The sequence below is a fragment of the Chondrus crispus genome, genomic scaffold (assembly GCF_000350225.1).
Source record: "Chondrus crispus Stackhouse genomic scaffold, scaffold_75, whole genome shotgun sequence".
NCBI classification, from domain to species: domain Eukaryota; phylum Rhodophyta; class Florideophyceae; order Gigartinales; family Gigartinaceae; genus Chondrus; species Chondrus crispus.
Window position 1 is genome coordinate 108693 of NW_005178692.1, and position 18451 is coordinate 127143.

The 18451-nt window shown below is 53.5% G+C and overlaps 1 protein-coding gene across 1 annotated transcript; it reads right to left on the reverse strand.

The window, feature by feature from the left end:
- Positions 1 to 10422: 10422 nt before the first annotated feature.
- Positions 10423 to 11730, reverse strand: CHC_T00007465001 (hypothetical protein). The gene is made up of 2 exons (XM_005711144.1): positions 10933 to 11730; positions 10423 to 10902 (listed from the first exon to the last, which is right to left on the reverse strand). The coding sequence occupies exons 1-2, from the start codon at positions 11728 to 11730 to the stop codon at positions 10423 to 10425; spliced, it is 1278 nt and encodes a 425-aa protein (XP_005711201.1).
- Between the last annotated feature and the right edge of the window lie 6721 nt (positions 11731 to 18451).

Consider the following 18451-nt stretch of genomic DNA (forward strand, 5'->3'; position numbering starts at 1 on the left):
GCACCTGAAAAAGATGCCACCGACATTGGTCCACACACATCTGTGTGTATGACTGCACCACGCTCTTTCGAACGCGATTTGTTGCGACGCAGAGTCTGGCGAGTCTGTTTACCCTTCATGCAACTACCACAGGAGGCCTTCTTGTTTCCCTGCAACGTTAGACTCATTCCAGACACAGCCCCGCTCCTTAGCAACTGCTTGATACTTGCATTGCTCGCATGACCAAGTCTGGCATGCCAAAGCCTCATTGCAGAACTTCCAGATCCCGACGGACCTCCTTGAGGGCTGTCATCGTTGTCGTCATCTCTTGGCTAATGGAACAAAGCGACTGACGCCGATGAGTATCCTGGGTACACAACTTTTGCGGATACTCTGTATACGCCTTGATATCGGTGTCCTTGAAACTGCGTCACACCGTCGTGCGTTCCATTGCATTTGTCACGCCCAAAGTTGATGATGTAACCATGAGCACAAAGCTCCGAGCAAGAAATGAGATTGGATTGCAGCTGAGGAACGTACAGTACCCCATCAAGGACTAGGAAACGTTCGTATTTGTCTCGGGGACCGCTAACAGTTGTACGTAGAGTAACAGTGCCGCTATGGGTAGCAAAGACCCTGTTTCCGTCTCCAAGGATAATCCCGCGACGAGCAATCGGCTGACAGTCACGGATCCATTCCCTACAGGGTACCATGTGGTTGGACGCCCCTGAGTCCAATAGATATACACGCTCATCATCTTAAACTCCCGAGGATGCTATCTCGTCTGCTGAACAGCTCATAACTATCGTGTGTTTGCTAGTAGAGCCTAAAGGGCATTCTGTCGCCATGTCATCAAATCTAATCCGCTCAGCGTGCTCCTGGTCTCTATTATTCAGCTCTGACAGATTTGGGACGGTTTCCTGACAGTTTGACACATCATCCATGCCTTCGTTATTCTTGGATTCATCTTGACGTGCCAAGAGCAATTGAGCATGCTGCGCTCTTCCAATTTCGCTCTCCAGGCGCTCTCCCGTTTCACCAGCGAAGGAAACATTCCTTCGAGTCTTTCTATCCAATAAATGACAGTTGCGTGCAAGATGTACAACCTTACCGCACTCAAAGCATCGAAGTTTCTCTGCTTTACCGCCGTAGTTCCTCCTTCCAACGTATAGAGTATTTGAACTTCCTGTTGCCGCCTCGTACTCCTGCAATAGACTGGCTGTCGCTGTCTGCCAATCTAACTTCTCTTGGATTGTCTGTAATGAAGCAATCACGTGTCCAAACGGTGACTTGTTCTTATCACCGAAAGAGACAAGAACCATAGCCACCTGTAAGTCCTCTCCAATGTCACTCTTCATAGCCGCAAGGCGATTGAAGATCTCTTCAAAGGAGTCGATGTAATCTTGCATGGGCTGCCCATAGTAGCTCATGCGCGCAAGCTTGGACTGGAGCTGAACCTTGGTTGCAGTGTTCGATACTGCATAGCGTTCTCGAAGACGTACCCACATGCGGTATGGATTGTCCTTGGCACTCAAGCACAAGCCCAGGGGTCGATCACTCATTCCCTGGATCAGGATTGCGCGTGCAGTCGCCACATTCTTCTTCAGCTCTTCCGTCAGCTCGGCTCCGGCTCCCAATACATCCGACTGAAACACATGAAGCACTTACTTGGCTTCAAGTGCAGCCTCGGTCCTCGCCTTCCACAGATGGAAGTCCTCACCGGGCTTCCCATAGTGCCTGTACACCTTTTTGCTATCTTCCATAGCAGTAACTCGAACGCCTCCGTAGAATGAATAAACGTACTTTTAACGCACGTCCTGTAGTCGCACGGCGTGGTGTGAAACACGCAATGCAAGCTGTTGCTGCAGAGAGCACAAACGGCGTAAAATAGCACGAAAAGATGAGAAGGGTAGGAGAGCGAGCGTGGGCTGGGCCCATAACCCTTTGCAGGGGGTGAATGAATGGATGTGATGTAGTGCAATACGCACCTGAAAAGGGGGGTGAAAGGAAAGGAAAATATTTGAATATGAAAATTAGTCCGGGTTGGGGGACTTGCACAGTTTTAATTTTTCATTTTATTTAGTTAATTACTTGGCATTAATTTTGCTGATACTAGATTAGATCTAGGATCTAGCGCCGCGAGCTATTGTAGTGGCTCCGGCGGGGCGATACATACCTTAGCCCTCTGACCACCAAGTCAGTAAAGGTAACCCGAGTTGCCGGGTTTGAATGTCGCCTTGGTCGAAGTCCGTCTCTACCAAGACGCTCCCTTCTACCTATGCCTACGGCATCCTTCAGCGCTCGGGGGTCCCATTCTTTTTTCCTTATCCTTTTACGTTTTCTATCTCTAATTCCTATCCTTTTCTATCTCTACCTCTATTTTCCCTTAATTGTGTTGGTTCCATTTGAGTCGGTTGCGACCGATCCAGTGTAGGTGTTTTAGCCATCGGGCAACACGTTGCGTAGCGCTGCTACTGTTTCAAGTTCCGTAGGAAGGCTGTTGTAACGACGCCTTCGTCGAAGGTCTTACTGTATAAGACAGAGTGGGTGCTGCCTACCGCGATCGCGATCGCGCTGATGAGGGTGTTTTTAGCCATCGGGCAACACGTAGGTAGTAGCGTTGCTACACGGTTATGATCCCGTCGGGTGGTGCTGAACAAGCCCCCGTCGAAGACCTTGAATTACGCACAAGGTGCTGAAGACGCTCGTCGAGCATTGGCCTTACAACCCAACGAACCGGGGTTACATTCTCGTAGACAAGCCCAACCCGGACTCGTCGAGCGCTCAAGTCTTCACAAGTCTCTACCACCATTATCCTCCCGGGCCGGGTATCTTCCCTTAACCCCCCCCCGTCGGAGTCGAGCTACCGTGGGCTGCAAGCCCACACAAGGGGAAACGGAGTCTCGAACGCTCCGTAGCGCGTGCCATCGGCAGTGGTTGTTGCTGTTGTTGTTTTTCTTCTTTTTGTTTGACCGTCGGACCGTGTTCGCGGCCTGCCAGGCACATTGCACTGTGTGTGAGTCGGGAGAAGTTTGTGGATGGGGTCTTCTAACACCGTAGACCGGACTCTACTTGAGTCGATCAAGGTAGAACTCATGTAGACTAAGAGTACGATGGTTAACCTACCGAAAGCCAAAGTACAAATCAGTGTGCAGGACGAAAACATGGTAGGCGCAGATCCTGAAACAAAAACACACAGTAAGAAAAGAAGGACAACATCAAAATACTAGATATTAAGTCACTTAGCGGACACATCACTCCGCTCAATAGCACCAATTCAGGGGCTAGCACGATATGGCACATAACTATGGTCTTAGGAAGCACAATTCAGCCCCTCATGTACGATAGCGCAAGGTGTAGCAGTGAGCGTGCGCGCATTACACATGAACAATTTTTGCGCGTTTAGCCATTTAATTTTTTGCGGAAACTCTCTAATAGAGGTGCTCTAAAAGCATTAAGCAGCAGCTAGTATATCTACAGCGTCGTGAATGGTTGTGAGTTGTGATCTGCAGGAAACAGAAAGACGAAAAACAACGTCTCTCGACAAACGTATAAACTATTTACTTACTGCGGCTCGCATCTCGGCGGACAAAAACAAGCCCCAGGTATCAAAGCTTTAATTCAGATTGGCAACTTTTGTCTGGTACAATAGTTTCTGCTGGAGAGAGGGCCGGCTATTGGACAAATTGCGTTTTCTTCTCAGCGCGGTGTCTAAGCAAATATGACGGCGAGGGCAACCGGGTCACCGCTCACGATCATGATGCCCACGGGCTGTCTCATATCTGCTCCTCCACGTGGATTGCCAAACCGTTGCCCTGACCACAGGATTCACTACCATCAACCAAATCTGTGAAGCAATCAGCGCATCATGCAACACAGGTTTGACTATCAGCGGGGGCCCAGATGTGTGCACGGTAGGCCTCGACATAGAATTCATTGGCGTAAACGGCAAGCGGTCCACCCTGTGAGGTAGGCGGAAGAGGTTCTTACTTGGGATTTTGAAACTCTTGTCAGATCCTCACGCAGACACAAAAGCTCGACTTTGACAACAGCTGTTCGAAGCAGTACCTGGAATTCTTCCAGCAGCAGACCAGTCCATCGTTCGTTTCCGTGCTCGTCGCTCTTTCGCAAACACAACGTGAAGATGTAAGTGGTGGGAACGTGTTTTCGCAAAGGTTCATGACCGAAACAGGACGGATTTTCTGGGGAGCGTCCAAGATATAACCCAGCTCTGTACCAATAGCCGCAGTGACAGCCACCCCAGGTCCAGGAAGGTCGCCACCTGCTCCAACTAGGTCACCGCCTTCCTCAACCAGATCGCCCCCTTCTTGCACCAGGTCGCGACCTCTACGAACGTCACCACCTTCTCCCACCAGGTCGCGACCTCCTCGAGCCAGGTCGCGACTTCCTCGAACCAGGTCCGGACCTTCTCGAAAAAGTCGCGACCTTGTCGAAAAAAGTCGCGACCTTCCTCACCCGATTGATTAAGAGGTCGTGTACGAGATCAGGAGATGTGTAAGGCGTCCGAACGTGCGGGATGCTTTCCGTGCTAGACAAAGATACCGCCTCGTCACGATTTGTTGCGTACGATTCTGTAGATGCCGGCGAGAGGCGTCGCTCCAATGCTTGCGTGGATGCGTAAACCACTGCTAGCTTGGCAATGTATAGCCAGCCATGCTGATTGTGGCTGTGAACAGCGTACAAATTACGGTAAAAAACCACGCTATTTTTCGCTAGCTTGGAACTGAGAGGTGTGATGAGTTTGATTGGGGAAAGAGCGTGCTTCGATCGTTGCTGTCCCAAGGGCTTGGCTTAATAAACAGTACTGTAGTTTGGAAGATTCTTGGCAGTGTGGATGCGCTGTGCAGAGATGTTTTTACGCTTTCCGTAGTCGTACATGAAATGCCGTTCGATGTCGATGAGTTATCTTTTACTTGTCGCGGGAGGTCGTTTTGCGCCTGGATAGCGGCGGCTTCTTCAACAGAGATGCTTTTTGGTTTAATTGAGGCCAAGTGAATGTGTGTGAAAGGGGATTAGAAGAGGGGGCGCTCTACGGCGAGTCTATTCTCTAATCTAATGACAAATTTTTAAGTGCCGTAGCAATGGTTCGACACTTACCCATGGACCCCATCAACAAGGGCGGACGGTCCTGACCGCACACCTGTTGGCCACAGAGGATGAGCTTCTTTGATGGACTACTCTGAGTGGGGCGCAAAATGGATTGCAGAAACAGCAAACTGTGTGGAGGATTAATGATTTGGAACTCACTGCATTATGATATGCGACGCAACACAAATCCAAATAACAGTGGTGGTGTCTTGGGAGACGGGTATTGACATACAGTACAGTATTTCATATGGTATTACTATATGGTTGGCATGAGAGCCATACGTACACACGTAGCACACGTATGACAGCGCTATCAGATCATCTTTATCACCGCCGTCTCACTGATCCCTCCCATTCCCTTATAAGGTAGAGACGCGATAGGCATCAGTAAACGGACGGCATCGATCTTGCACCACAGGTTATGGACCCGAAAATCGCCCCACTGCAAGACGATCAAAGGCACCTCGAATATCGCCGCGGACCAGGTCAAGACGACAACACCACGGCACCCACCAGCCCCGTCGCCCCCATACCAAGTCCGCGCACACGCGTAGAGGCCCTTGTAAGCGCTCCGGCCACCGCCGTAGAGCCAGAAGAAACTGCTCCGGCCACCGCTGTAGAGCCCGAAGAAACCGCTCCGGCCACCGCCGTAGAGCCCGAAGAAACCGCTCCGGACACCACCGTGAAGCAGGAAACCACAGCTCCGCAACACCGCGTCGAGCCCACCCCGATCGCCAAGTCTTCAACGCAAGAAATGGAACCCACAACTCCGTCCATCGAAACAAAAATGCTTGGTCACCTCCCCGCTCTCCTCAGCGACGGGACCAATTACGGTATATGGAAACAAACATTGCAAGACATCGCGATCCTCAACAATGTCGAGACAGCCCTTGATGACACCGCACCACCGCCGACCATCACGAGCCCGCATGATCCCATCTACAGGAGAAAATGCGCATTCTTGCGCATGACGATAATGACAAGCCTGCCATCCGATCTCGCAAGTACAATAGATCTAGAGTCCATCGTCACACCGCGGCAACTGGTTGCCGAAATCACGGCCCACTTCACGGACTCCACCCCGACTACGCACCTCACCCTGAGACAGGAAGCCCACCGAACAAAGCCGACGGCAGGGAGAGATCTGGAAGAGTACATCGCGAAACACAGGACAATCCGGATGAAAATGCGAATGGCCCCATCCCCAGTATCCAGCAAGATGAAGCAGTCACCATTGACTTCATAATCAACGGCTTCAGCTCGCACCCGTCATTCCGCAACCTTGCGGACATGTGGATCGCAAACAACACAGTCCCCACCAACATCCGTAATCTCGCACAACGCCTGAAGGCAGTACAAGTGCGAGACGAAGAAAAGCAGGCCAACCGCGACCAAGATCCACAAGGCATGCCCCACCCGGCACCATGGGCACCAGAGATCAACACCCCGCCCCCGCCACCCCGCACACCCGGCAGAAGATCAGGGAGAGGCGCCCCGTACCAACCACCGCAAGCTCAATGGCGCACCGATCCGCCCCGCCAAAATCCTCTGCCTCACCGAGGCACGATGACCCCAACGCCCCGCAGTAAGCAATGAACCACCCCCATTGTCCACAAGCGGCCTCCCGCGCGCAGCACCCACCCGCAGCGCCAGACCACCACAGGACAACTCGCCAACGCAGACGACGAGTATGACTATAACACTGTATACCAGGCCCTCGAGGAGGAAGAACCTGAAGGTAAGCAGTATGCCCTCGACTCAGGAGCCCACCCGTCTCATGTCCGAAAACCAACACGTCACACGAGGCCACTACGCCGCATAATACGCACTAACACGGCCACCAACAAAACCCGTCCCGCCACACATCAGGGGATGATCCACATCCCGACCCGTACGAATAGACAGATACGGAACCCTGCCATTGCCAACCCCGCACTGCGCGCGAACTTGCTCTCCGTACACGAGATTGCAGTGCAATGGGGAGAAGTCAGATTCACACCCACGCAAGCACTCATCCTAGATACGGGCATGAGCCCACCGCAGCCTGTAGCCAAAGCAAAATTCTCCAAGGGAATGTACTACCTGCAAGTACCCAAGGAGAAAGGAAATATCGTGGCAGCAAGGACCGCCCCCGCAAGAAAAATTACTCCTACGAAATCACCGAGAGCAAAAAAAATGGACGACGGCCAAACCTAAACCAAGCCGCATACTAAACTCGGACACGTGGCGCCGACAGTAAAAAGAATACCCCTGCATGTAGCGCACAACTCTGCGCCGCCGCCGTACACCCCGGCACACCCCGCAGTCGAACGGGACTTCCACCATTACCATGTGATATTCAATCACATACGCCCCGCCACGCTTCAAAAAATGGCAAAGCTTGGCCTCTTGCCCAACCTCCCACCCACGTTGAGACAAAGACCCCCACGCATCACCTGCTCGAGCTGCGCAGCCGCGAAACAACAACCGGCCCCGCACTACCCCACCACACACAGGTACCCAGTAGGAGCAGCGTTCAGCAGTGACATATGCGGACCGTTCAACCCGCCCTCACGCCAAGGAAACAAGTACATACTCACGATAATTGACACGAAATGAAGATACCTCATTGTCGACTTCTTGGAATCACGAGCTGAGACACCGCACCGACTGGACAAAATACTTACAGCACTCAAACAAAGGAATGGATGCAAGCCCAAGCTGTTACACACGGACAACGCTAAAGAATATATATCCGAATATGCAAACAGAATGTATCGCTCACAAAATGTAAGGCACAGCACTACAGTGCCGCACACACCCCAACAGAACGGCATAGCAGAAAGGATCAACGGAACCCTGATGAATTCTGCAAGAGCAGCGCTGCACCACAGTGGCCTCCCCAAAACTCACTGGGAAGACGCCGTCAGAGACGCAGCGTTCAAGTATAATAACATACTACACCACTCCACCAGCTCCCTGCCATTCACAACGTGGACCAACACCACCCCCAGAGTCCACCAATTCCTCCTATTTGAGCAACTAGGGACAATCCCCGAACTAGCTAACAGGAAGCAAATATCCAAACTCGCCCCAAGAGCCACCCCGCGAGATACTTACATGCGATAGGTGAGCACTACATCATGGTACTCGAAACAAAAACCAACAAGCCTCGAAGAGTGCGCTGTGTCAACTTCCAACCCTACCACAGAGCCACTGACCCCGCAGCGTCATGCACACAGGCGAGGAAGGCGTTTAAACCACATCGCACACCCACACGAGTGACACGCACAACACCAGCCCCGGCTAGCACAACCCAAGCCAAAAAATATCCCAACGCAGCAGAGTGGGAAAATGCACACAACGAGGAATTGGAAAATTTAGACACAATGAACGTCGTACAGTGGACACTAGATGCCAACCTCCCCAAAAAAGGAAAACTCATACCTCTAAGAATGGGATACCGATACAAGAGGAACAGTGCAGGAGAAATAGCATCGAGAAAAGCGCGCTGCTCAGCACGCGGAGACAAGATGGTGCCACACAAGCACTTTGACCCTGCCAAAACGACAACTTACATGGCGGACAAAACAACTGTAAGGACACTGTTCGGCATAGCAGCAACACATCGCATGCACATAGAGCACATCGATATCAAGTCAGAATATCTATATGAGAAATTCGCACACAACGGCAGCGAAAAAGTGTACGTGAAACAACCACCCCGTTTCAACGGCACATCCAAGCACCCATGCCAAGGAGGCAAGTTGAGCATGAACATCTATGGGATGCCCTCTGCAGGACACACCTACCTGACAGCAGTATTCGCCCTACTACGCAAAAGCAAGTTCCAACAAAGCGAAGCTGACCTCTGCCTTTGGTCAAAAAAACTGGAAAGGACCTCATCATAGCTGCAGTAAGCATGGATGATTTTACTGTAGTCGCGTCAAAAGCCGAGCTCAAGGAGGAGTTCGTAAAAGCATTAGCCAAAGCGTAGAACATCAAGCGTCTAGGACAGCACAAAACATTCCTAGGATGGACTGTACATCGAAGCACAAATGGAGATATCCATGTCTCCCAGCCCAATGCAATCAACTACATAGTTGAACAAGCAGACATGCAACAGTGCAACGGCAAGTAAACTCCGTACTGCGACGGAGTAATGCCTCACAAGCCAACGGATACCGATGAGATCCAAATGGCAACCCTCAAGAAATACCAACAATTAATTGGGGACCTCCGATATGTCGCCGACTCCACCCGGCCTGACATATATTTCCTGACAAACCGACTCGCCGTCGCGGCCAACAAGCCTACACAGAGGCATTGGAGCGCGTTAATGGGACTGATAAGGTACCTAAAACGTACCCCCACGACAGGACTCACCTTCCGAGCTAGCACGTCCACCAGCAAAGAGTCGAATCAGGACCTTCTCGTCTCGTATGCAGACGCGGACTTCGCACCGGACATAATGGACAGAAAGTCCATCTCAGGGACCCTACACACCTACAACGGAACGCCGATCTGTTGGGGATCCCTCAAGCAAAACATCACTGCTCTGTCCACCTGCGAGGCTGAGTACATAGCGGCAACAGCAGCGACTCAACTAACAACATGGATCCGACGCATGCTCAAGGACATCCACATGCTGTCGACCAAGCCAACACCCCTGAGGATTGACAACCAGTCAGCAATCCACGTCGCGAACAGCACAGGACCGACAAAGTGGCGAAAATTCATAGACTTGCGTCACCACTATCTGACGGACCAGTCACAAAAGGTAACAATCACCCTCGCCCATGTCCCCACCGACGAGCAACTGGCGGACATCCTCACAAAACCCCTCCGGCACCAAGCATACACGCGCCTCCTACCCAAGCTGCAACTCACAATCCAGCAGACTGCAGACGCCAAGACCGCTGCGCCGTCGACAGGGGGAGTGTCATGAGAGCCATAAAAACAAGTGTCGATACCGCACCAGCATGCCGCCGCAGTCATGAGAGCCATACGTGCACACGTAGCACACGCATAATAGCGCCATCAGATCATCTTTATTCACCGCCGTCTCACTGATACCTCCCATTCCCTTGTAATGTAGAGACACGATAGGCATCAGTAAACGGACGGCATCGATCTTGCACCACAATGGTATTAGCGAATAGTACTGTAGGACACGTTTACGGTATGCTCCTCAACACTTCAAAATATAGTCATACAAACGAAGCAAACAGAGCAACCTGTTGTACAAGTTTGCAGCAAATCTAGCAATTCGCGAATGCAGTGTGCCCGAAAATATAGATCTGGATGTATCGAATGAGGTGATTTCTGCCATATAGTGTACGACACCACGCCCCATCACAGCCCAAAACGTACAGCCATCCTAATCAAACTTTCTTCAGCCTGCGTTTCGTACGGTGCAGCAAACGCTGTATACTCCAGCCCCTTCGTGTTAGACTTAATGCGCATCCCACGATTGAAGCGAGGACTGTTCACCTCCATCACCGCCTCTTTGCACCCAACCGATTCGCAGTACGTGCTCATTCTCATCGCGTGCCCGCGGAACACGACCATGTCACCGCGTGTGGCACAACTGTCGTTCTCATCACATAGAACCCGCGAGACGGCATGCTTCTCGAACACAAGTCCATTTCTAGAAAGATGCCCGAGGGCTCGAGCGTCTATACACAGATCATCGTCGTCGTCATTACCGCCTGATGGGACATTGAGTCCATCCGGGTTCGTGATGGAACCCTCGCTTTCCGAATCTCCGTCGCCAGCCGTAGGCATCTCCTCACCTCCGCCACCGGAACCTGTGCCGCCAGTCGTGGACGTCTCCTCGTTACCACTAGAACCCCCGTCGTCCACGATCGGCATATCTTCAGCATTTGCAGTTTCTTCAGAGAAACACAGCGTGCTCTCATTTCCCTGCACGCACACTTCTCCAGCTGTCGAACAATCGTTGCTGGACGTGCATGACTCAAGTCCGTCCGTAGGTACACATAGACATCTCTCGCCGGAAGAGCACGTGTCTTGGTTGGCTATGTCTACACAGATTCTTCCTTCTGCACACTCGGACGTGCTCGTGCAAGTGTCACCAGTCAGCCCCATGCGATTTGCGATCGGCAAAGATGTGCGAAAAAGTCCTGCCAAGTCTTTTGATGTTCCCAGTGGAGCTGCTTTTCTCCCGGATTGTCGTCCCATCTTGGTTTTCAGCGTACGAGTGTTCTGCAAATTTGAATGAGGGATAGATGCCATGTTCAAGGCAGGAAATTTGGTTTGCGAGGCAATCTTGGATTGGATGCTTTGATGATCGGTAAACCAGCCAGCAAGTGCCGCAACGTTGGGCCGAGACATCTTTTGTTCCTTCGGTTTGAATGCATGCGCCCTTCTTAATGTATTGTGCGCTTGAAGGAAGGCATCGAGCGAGTGACGACTCGGAACAGCTGCAGCAGATGTGGGTGGATCTGTTTTGCGGAGGGATTTAAATATATTCCTTCGCAAGCTGGCATTGTGTAGCGCATCACGACTCCTTGCTGTTAGGGATAGCTTCTGCGCGTTAGTCAAGAGCCATATCCCGGATCGAGATGGCGATATCGGGGCTGGAGCAGCGAGCGCGACGACAAGGAGGGTGCACACTAGCAGAAAGCGCTGCAGAGTAAGCATGTTGACTTGTGGGTGTTTCGGGAGCCGAGGAAAGTTTTGACGCAGGAACCGTGGTCTGGACGGCGGCGGAGGCAGAGGAGTAGGAGAAGTACTTTAAGTAGAGGGCGAGAAGAGGGCCAAGCGACGCTGTGAGGATCCCGAGATCAGGGCGGTGAAACCGCGGAAGCAGAGGAGTAGGAGAAGTATGTAACTTTTAAGTAGAGGGCGGGAAGAGAACCAAGCGACGCTGTTCACAGCGTGACATGAGGATCCCGAGATCAGGGCGGTGGAAGCAAGGTACAGTACTGTTGCGGCAATTCTGCCGTGGGGCACCGAGCGACCTGTAATGACGGGAATCCACTCGACTTTTTTTACTCCTCGCCAGTCTGCTGCCTCCCCCTCCCTATCTTCAGGGATGGCTTCTTAAGTACACGTTTCCCGGGACTAGTCGGCTATCCCCAACCCTCCCTCCCGTAATTTCCCCTTTCGATCCAGCTTCCCCTTGCCCCACCGGTAGCCACCTCCTCGTGCCATTTCCCTTCGCGCCCTCGGCCGGCGACCTGCGCGGTCTTTCTGCCCCAGCCCGAGCCCCGTGCGTCCTATGGTTTCCCTTCGTCTCCCCAGTGGCTGGCAACCTCAATTCCCCGCGCGTGCTGTCTCGCTCCCTCCTTCCCGCCTTTCGCTTGCCCGTCCTTCGGCGATATACGGATGCGCTCCGCCCCGTGGTACGCGTGTCCAGCTCGCCACCTGGCAACGGAATGCCTCGTAACACTCGTCCTTTTTCCTTTGCCTCTGCAGTAGGACGTCTGGAAAGTCTACTCTTCTTCCCCTTCTCGAGCATGTTTTGTCTCGTGTGGACCATTGTCAAATAGATCAACGATGATCTCCGGCAAATCACTCTCCCGCGTCCATTTTGGAGACTTGCGCCCAGCCAGCTGCACCTTGAACCACGGCGTCCTTTTTCCAGTTACACGGTCAACCTCGATACGCGAGTCGTGCATGCGACGGAGGAGCCGAAGTCCATCAGGAAACACGCCATTTTTGACATCCACAGTCTGACGAGCCGTTGGCGATATTTTGCGCATGCGGTTTGCGTGCACACGCGCCATCTTGTCCCCAATCTCGGATCGAAGTAGGTAGCTTAACGATGACAATACCCGGTCTACGCAGTATGGACCCATCCAGGCCGGAATGATATTCTTTCCTTCCTTCGAGGACAGCTCTGGCTACCAAACCAGGACGCCGGACCCGACCTCGAATTCTACTTCGCGCACACCCTTGTTGTATTGGTCTCCTGCCTTGCCCCGCGCTTCCTTTCCCTTCTGGATAAGCCTCCGGTGTAAGGATTGGAGGTGTTTGCCGATATCATACGGCTCTCCCCCCACTCGCAGGCTCTCCTCAGTCTCCCAGGCCATAAAAGCCTGGTCGCCAAACATGGCCTCGTACGGCGTCATTCCAGTTGCTTCGTGCACTCCCGTGTTATATCGGAAACACGCGAGAGATACATGAGCGTCCCAATCCTCGCTCCCAGTGCTTACGAAGCAGGCGAGGTTTTGAGCCAATGTCCTATTCCACCGCTCGACGCACCGATTCCCTTGAGGGTGGAGCGGTGAGGGAAGTACTTGCTTCACCCCTAGCTCCCTCGTCATGGCTGCGACGACAGTGCCCACGAAGTTGGGGCCCCTGTCGGAAAGCATCCGTCTCCATCGGTCCGAATATGGACACCCATTCGTCCAAAATTGCCCTTCCCACTGTGTCCGCGCGCTCATCGAGGATCGGCACTGCACGCGCGAAGCGAGTGAAGGTGTCAATTATGACGAGGATCTTGATATTCCCGGACTCTGTTCGAGGTGTGACTGTCTGAACGTCCAAAGCAACTTGCTCGAACCTTCGCTCTGGGTGGTATTCGACCATTCGAGCTTGCTTTCCGGGTTTGCTGCTTTTGGCCGCAGCGCATGCGACGCAGCGCCCCAGCTTCTCTTTGACATCCCTTCGTAATCCTTTCCACCAGTACGACCCATTGAGGCGCTTCAAAGTCCGCCTCAATCCGTAATGGCCACTGAGACGGGATCCGTGCACTTGGTCGAGGATGGGGGAGACCAATTTCGGAGCGACCACTAATGCCGCTCCGTCGTATATCCGCTTGTAGAGAATCCCCGTCTCACCCACGTGATACCCGTTTCTGCGCTGTAGCTGCGCGTACAAAGAAACATCTCCGAACTCCTCCCTTTGTGCTGCCCGCAAATCAGCGCTCGACGGGCCTCCTCCGAGCGGTCCGATGTCCATCAGAGCGGAGACAGCCTCCACAGCGGCTCCTTGGGGGATCTCCCTGAAACATCTCTGACACAACGGTTTCTCGATAGCGTCCCTACTGAGGGCATCACGGACAACAAGCGCGCTCCGGGGTGCATACTTCACTGTAAAGTCGAAGTCCTGGACGTCGACCATCCATCGGGCGAGCCTCCCGCGCGGGTCTTTCAAGCTCATCAACCACTTGAGCGAACAGTGGTCTGTGATGAAAATAATGTCGACCTCACCATGTAGGTAAAACCGCCACTTCCGGAGTGCGTGTACGACCGCCAGGCCCTCCCTCTCCGTGACGGTGAACTTGCGCTCTGCTGCCGTAAGCTTGCGGCTTGTAAATGAAACAGGAATCCACTTCTCATCCTTGCTCATATGCAACAGAACTCCTCCCAGCCCGTACGAGCTCGCATCCGTCATCAGCTTCTTCCTAGCTCCCCGCCTCGGTGGCGCCAGCACATCAGGGTTGCTCAGAGCATCTTTCAGCTCTTTCCATGCCCCCTTCTGCCTTTTTCCCCAGCGGAAATTGCAGTCCAGGATTACAAGCCGTTGCCCTCTCCCTTTCTTTTGATTAAAGCCTGTCCCTTTTATAACTTCATGTAAGGGAGCAGCGATCTCCGCGAAGTGGTCTATGTATTCTGAAAAATAGTTCATGAGTCCCAGGAATCGCATGAGTTCCTCACCGCCGCCAGGTTCCACGAGCGCTCTTACTGCAGAAACATGCGCGTCAGAAGGCTTGATCCCGTCCTTGTCGATCCTGTGTCCTAGAATTTCGGCCGTGCGGACACCGAACTGGCACTTGGCCAGCTTGAGCCTGGCACCTGCATCATAGAACGTCTTGAGGGCCGAGTCCACGGACCTCAAATGTTCCTCTACAGTAGCAGTTCCGAGGCTCACGTCGTCCATAAACGCCCAAACATCCATTCCCTTCTGATCCCCGAGAATGAAGTTTACAACCCGCTGGAACGCAGCTGGTGAGTTATTGAGCCCTTGTGGCAACCTCAAATAGCATAGCAGTCCCAGTACAATGCGTATTGCAGTCAGGTTTCTTGACTCTTCGTCCAGTTCGATCTGGAAGAAGCCGTCGTTTAGGTCGAACGTAGAAAATATAGACTTGCTCGCCATCCAGTCCAGGGTGGCGCGCACGTCTTCCATCGGGCACGTGTCACTAACTGTGAGCGCGTTTAACTGGCGGAAGTCGGAGGTCACGCGGGTCGACCCGTCTTTCTTTTTAACAAAGACGTTACAAGCCGCCCATGGAGAGGTGGCAGGTTCCACAACCCCCAGCTTCAAAAGCCTTTCCATCGCAGTGCGTTCCACCTCTTCCTCGCGGGGGGACCTTCTCCTTACTGGGCAACAGGCGGGCTTGGCACCGTCAATCAAATCGATACGGTGCTTGACTCCCTTGATCTGGCCGAGTCCCTTGAACACCTCACGTCGGTTCCAGAGGATGTCGCGTAGTCTCTCTCGCTCGGCCGGGTCGGGATGAAATTGGGACAAGGCCATGTCCAATATCACCTCATCGACGTCTGCGTCGCTGATAGCAGCTGCCATTTCGGCATCAACAGCCCTCCCCGTCCTCCTTGTTACCGTTCCGCAAATGCGCTTCTGGTTTACCAAGATCTTGGCTCGGTGCGTGGCAAGGTTTAGAACCAACCCGTACCGACGCCAAAAACTGCTACACAAAAGAACCTTGCTCGGTAGATGCGCTTCCACTCTCACAGGCTCCTCGAAAGTGGTCCCCCATTGCTCAAAATTGAGGCGCCCTTCTCCGCAAACCTCGATCTCGTGCCCGTCGGCTGCGTATGCGCCCACAGAGCCAGGTTTCCATGTACCCCCTATGCTGTCGAACCATGTCCGATCAACCCAAACCGACCTGGGGCCAGTGTCGATAGGAACCCACACGTGCTTGCCCCCAGCCCTTATTTGCGCCATGACGTCGTCATCGTCACCCCGGCGCTCCTCCCCACACCTGCATACGCGTTCATGTATGTGCATGCCCTTAGGGCCTGCGGCAGCTAGTTGCGCTTTGGGAGAAGGGCTGCCGCCTCCCTTCCTGTCTCTCCCCCCCCGAGCTCTGCACACTGCGCGAAGACTTCTCTCTCCTCTTTTTGGCACAGTCCCGAGCGATATGACCTTTCACGCCACAGTAGTAACACAGCGCATTGGCGAAGCGCTCATCGGTGGTGAGGGGAGAGGAGGGGTACTTCGGTGTGGTACAGTTGCCAAGTGGCGCTACTGTACTAGGCGGGCGCCAGAGGCCTTGCCAAGCACAGTAGTAAGATGTTAACCGATACGGTACATACGTGGCCAGCACGTGTAGATGTGGCCACGTGGGCTTCCACGTGCAGTTAGTGGCACCAGCTAGTGCAGGTGTACACATGGTGCACGACCGATCGGTGGGTTAGTACCGTAGTCATTTTTAGTTACCGTAAGCTACAGTAAGCTGGCTACAGTATGTACAGCTACTGTAGTCCGTCCGGATCCACCGCCCTACTAGGGGGTATAAGATAGGGGGCACCGGGCTGGAGGTACACCGAGGCAAGCACGCCTCCCTTTACTTCCTACCCTAGTCCTTTACCGTACGGTTAAGTAAGTCGCTCAGGTTTCCAGCTCGCCACCGGTCGTACTGCTCTACACCCCAGTACAACTGCGCGTGTCCAGTGCGGTGTACCTCCCTTGTCCTGTACTTCCTACCGTTCCGGATTATTCTACCTGACGCTCCAGTGTAGCGGTCCCCCAAGCTCCCTCATTTTAGGTACAGCCTGTCCTTTTCCGTTTACGTTTTAGCGTCCCTACGGTTGTACTACATTTTTGGTACTCTTGTGGAGGGACGCGTGGGGTTTCTAGACCCTCACCGTCTAGCTCAGGAAAGAAGACATCCGATTCGGTACGTGGACAAGTTGAAAAACACGTATGAACCCCCGGTTCAAGCAAGAAGTTAAGATGAATCCGACCGGAACCCCTGCGGAAGACTCCGGTTCGGGACGGGGCAGTACTCGCTCCGGCTCAGCCCGGGCGAGTACGCGTAGCGGACCATCCGGGTCCGTGCGCCCCCGTGCCGAAAACTCGGAGTCACTGCTACGGGTGACACCCGGTACAGGGCAGAACCCAACCAATACGGAGGGGACGGCCCCTGGGGCCGTCCCGGCCCTGGCTGGTCGAGCGGGTACCGAACACCGCTCCCAATGGGCATTAAATACCCTCTGGCCGCGCATGCAGACGTGGCTGGAGGAAGCTCTCGTTAAAGAGGTTCCTCGCCAAGTGGAGGGTGTGATTAACCGAACGGTTCCGCCGCTTGTTGACGAACAGGTCTGGGCCGTCGTCACGTCCGTCATCAACGACGTCGTCGGTGCCCTCGTAGAGCGTGAGCTCCGAGAGGCACTCGACCCTGGAGATCATCTTACACCGTTGGGGCTGAGCCTCCAGACAGCTATCAACATAGCTGTCGAGGCTTGCCTCGCCAACTTTAATCCCAACGGTACTGTAGCTGAGGCACCTCAACCTACTACGACCACTACGGCACCTCTCAAATTAATAAGAACCGGAACGGGAGATACAAGACCGACACAGGTATATATGGCCCCTCACCCGGAGGCGGGCCCTCACCCGGAGGACCCACCTATATACCTGCCCGAACTTCAGGGAGTTACACGGGGTCCGACAGACAAGGACCCCGCGACCTATGACCGATACGGAAGACACCCTCGCCATGAGACAGAAAATCTGACGAGGTATGGCGAGACAGAAAATCGCTCGTCTTTCCGTTACGGTCCCAAGTCCGGACGCACAAGGCGCGGGCCATTACCGGAGGAAGAGGAGGAGTACTCAGAAGAAGAACCGTACGGTGACAGAAAAGCTGTCCGGCAAGATTACCGTCCCTATCGTCTCGGGCTGGAGCCTGTCATCGAGGAGGTGAATTTCCCTCCGATGGAAGCTCGCCTCATTCGACCAGCGACGAAGGTCGGCGCCATCCGGGCAGCCGGCGAGACCGTAGCCACCGACGCAAGTGGTCTGGCTCAGAGGGCTACAGTACAGACCCCGAGCCGCACGACCAGGGACGCCGACCGGGTAGAAGTCATCGGACTACCGAACGGTCAGCCCCCACCAAGAGGGTCGATGTGATTAAACCGCTTAATGATTTATCCACCAAAGCGGTTAATTACAAGACCTACCGGTTGGAATGTCGCAGCGACCGGTATATTTCCGAGGTCGCGCGGCATATCAGCCGTATCCGCGAGAAGCTGGACGTGCAGATGAAATCTCACACGTTCAGTGGACAAGATCCGATAGCGGTATTGGGCTTCCTTGCCCGGTTTAAGATGGCTTGCGACCATAATGGGGTAAGCCAGGGAGCTGCCGTATCGTGCTTCCAATTCTACTTAACCGGACAGGCGCATGCTCTACTGCAGTCCCGCCTTATGAGTAATACCATGGCGGT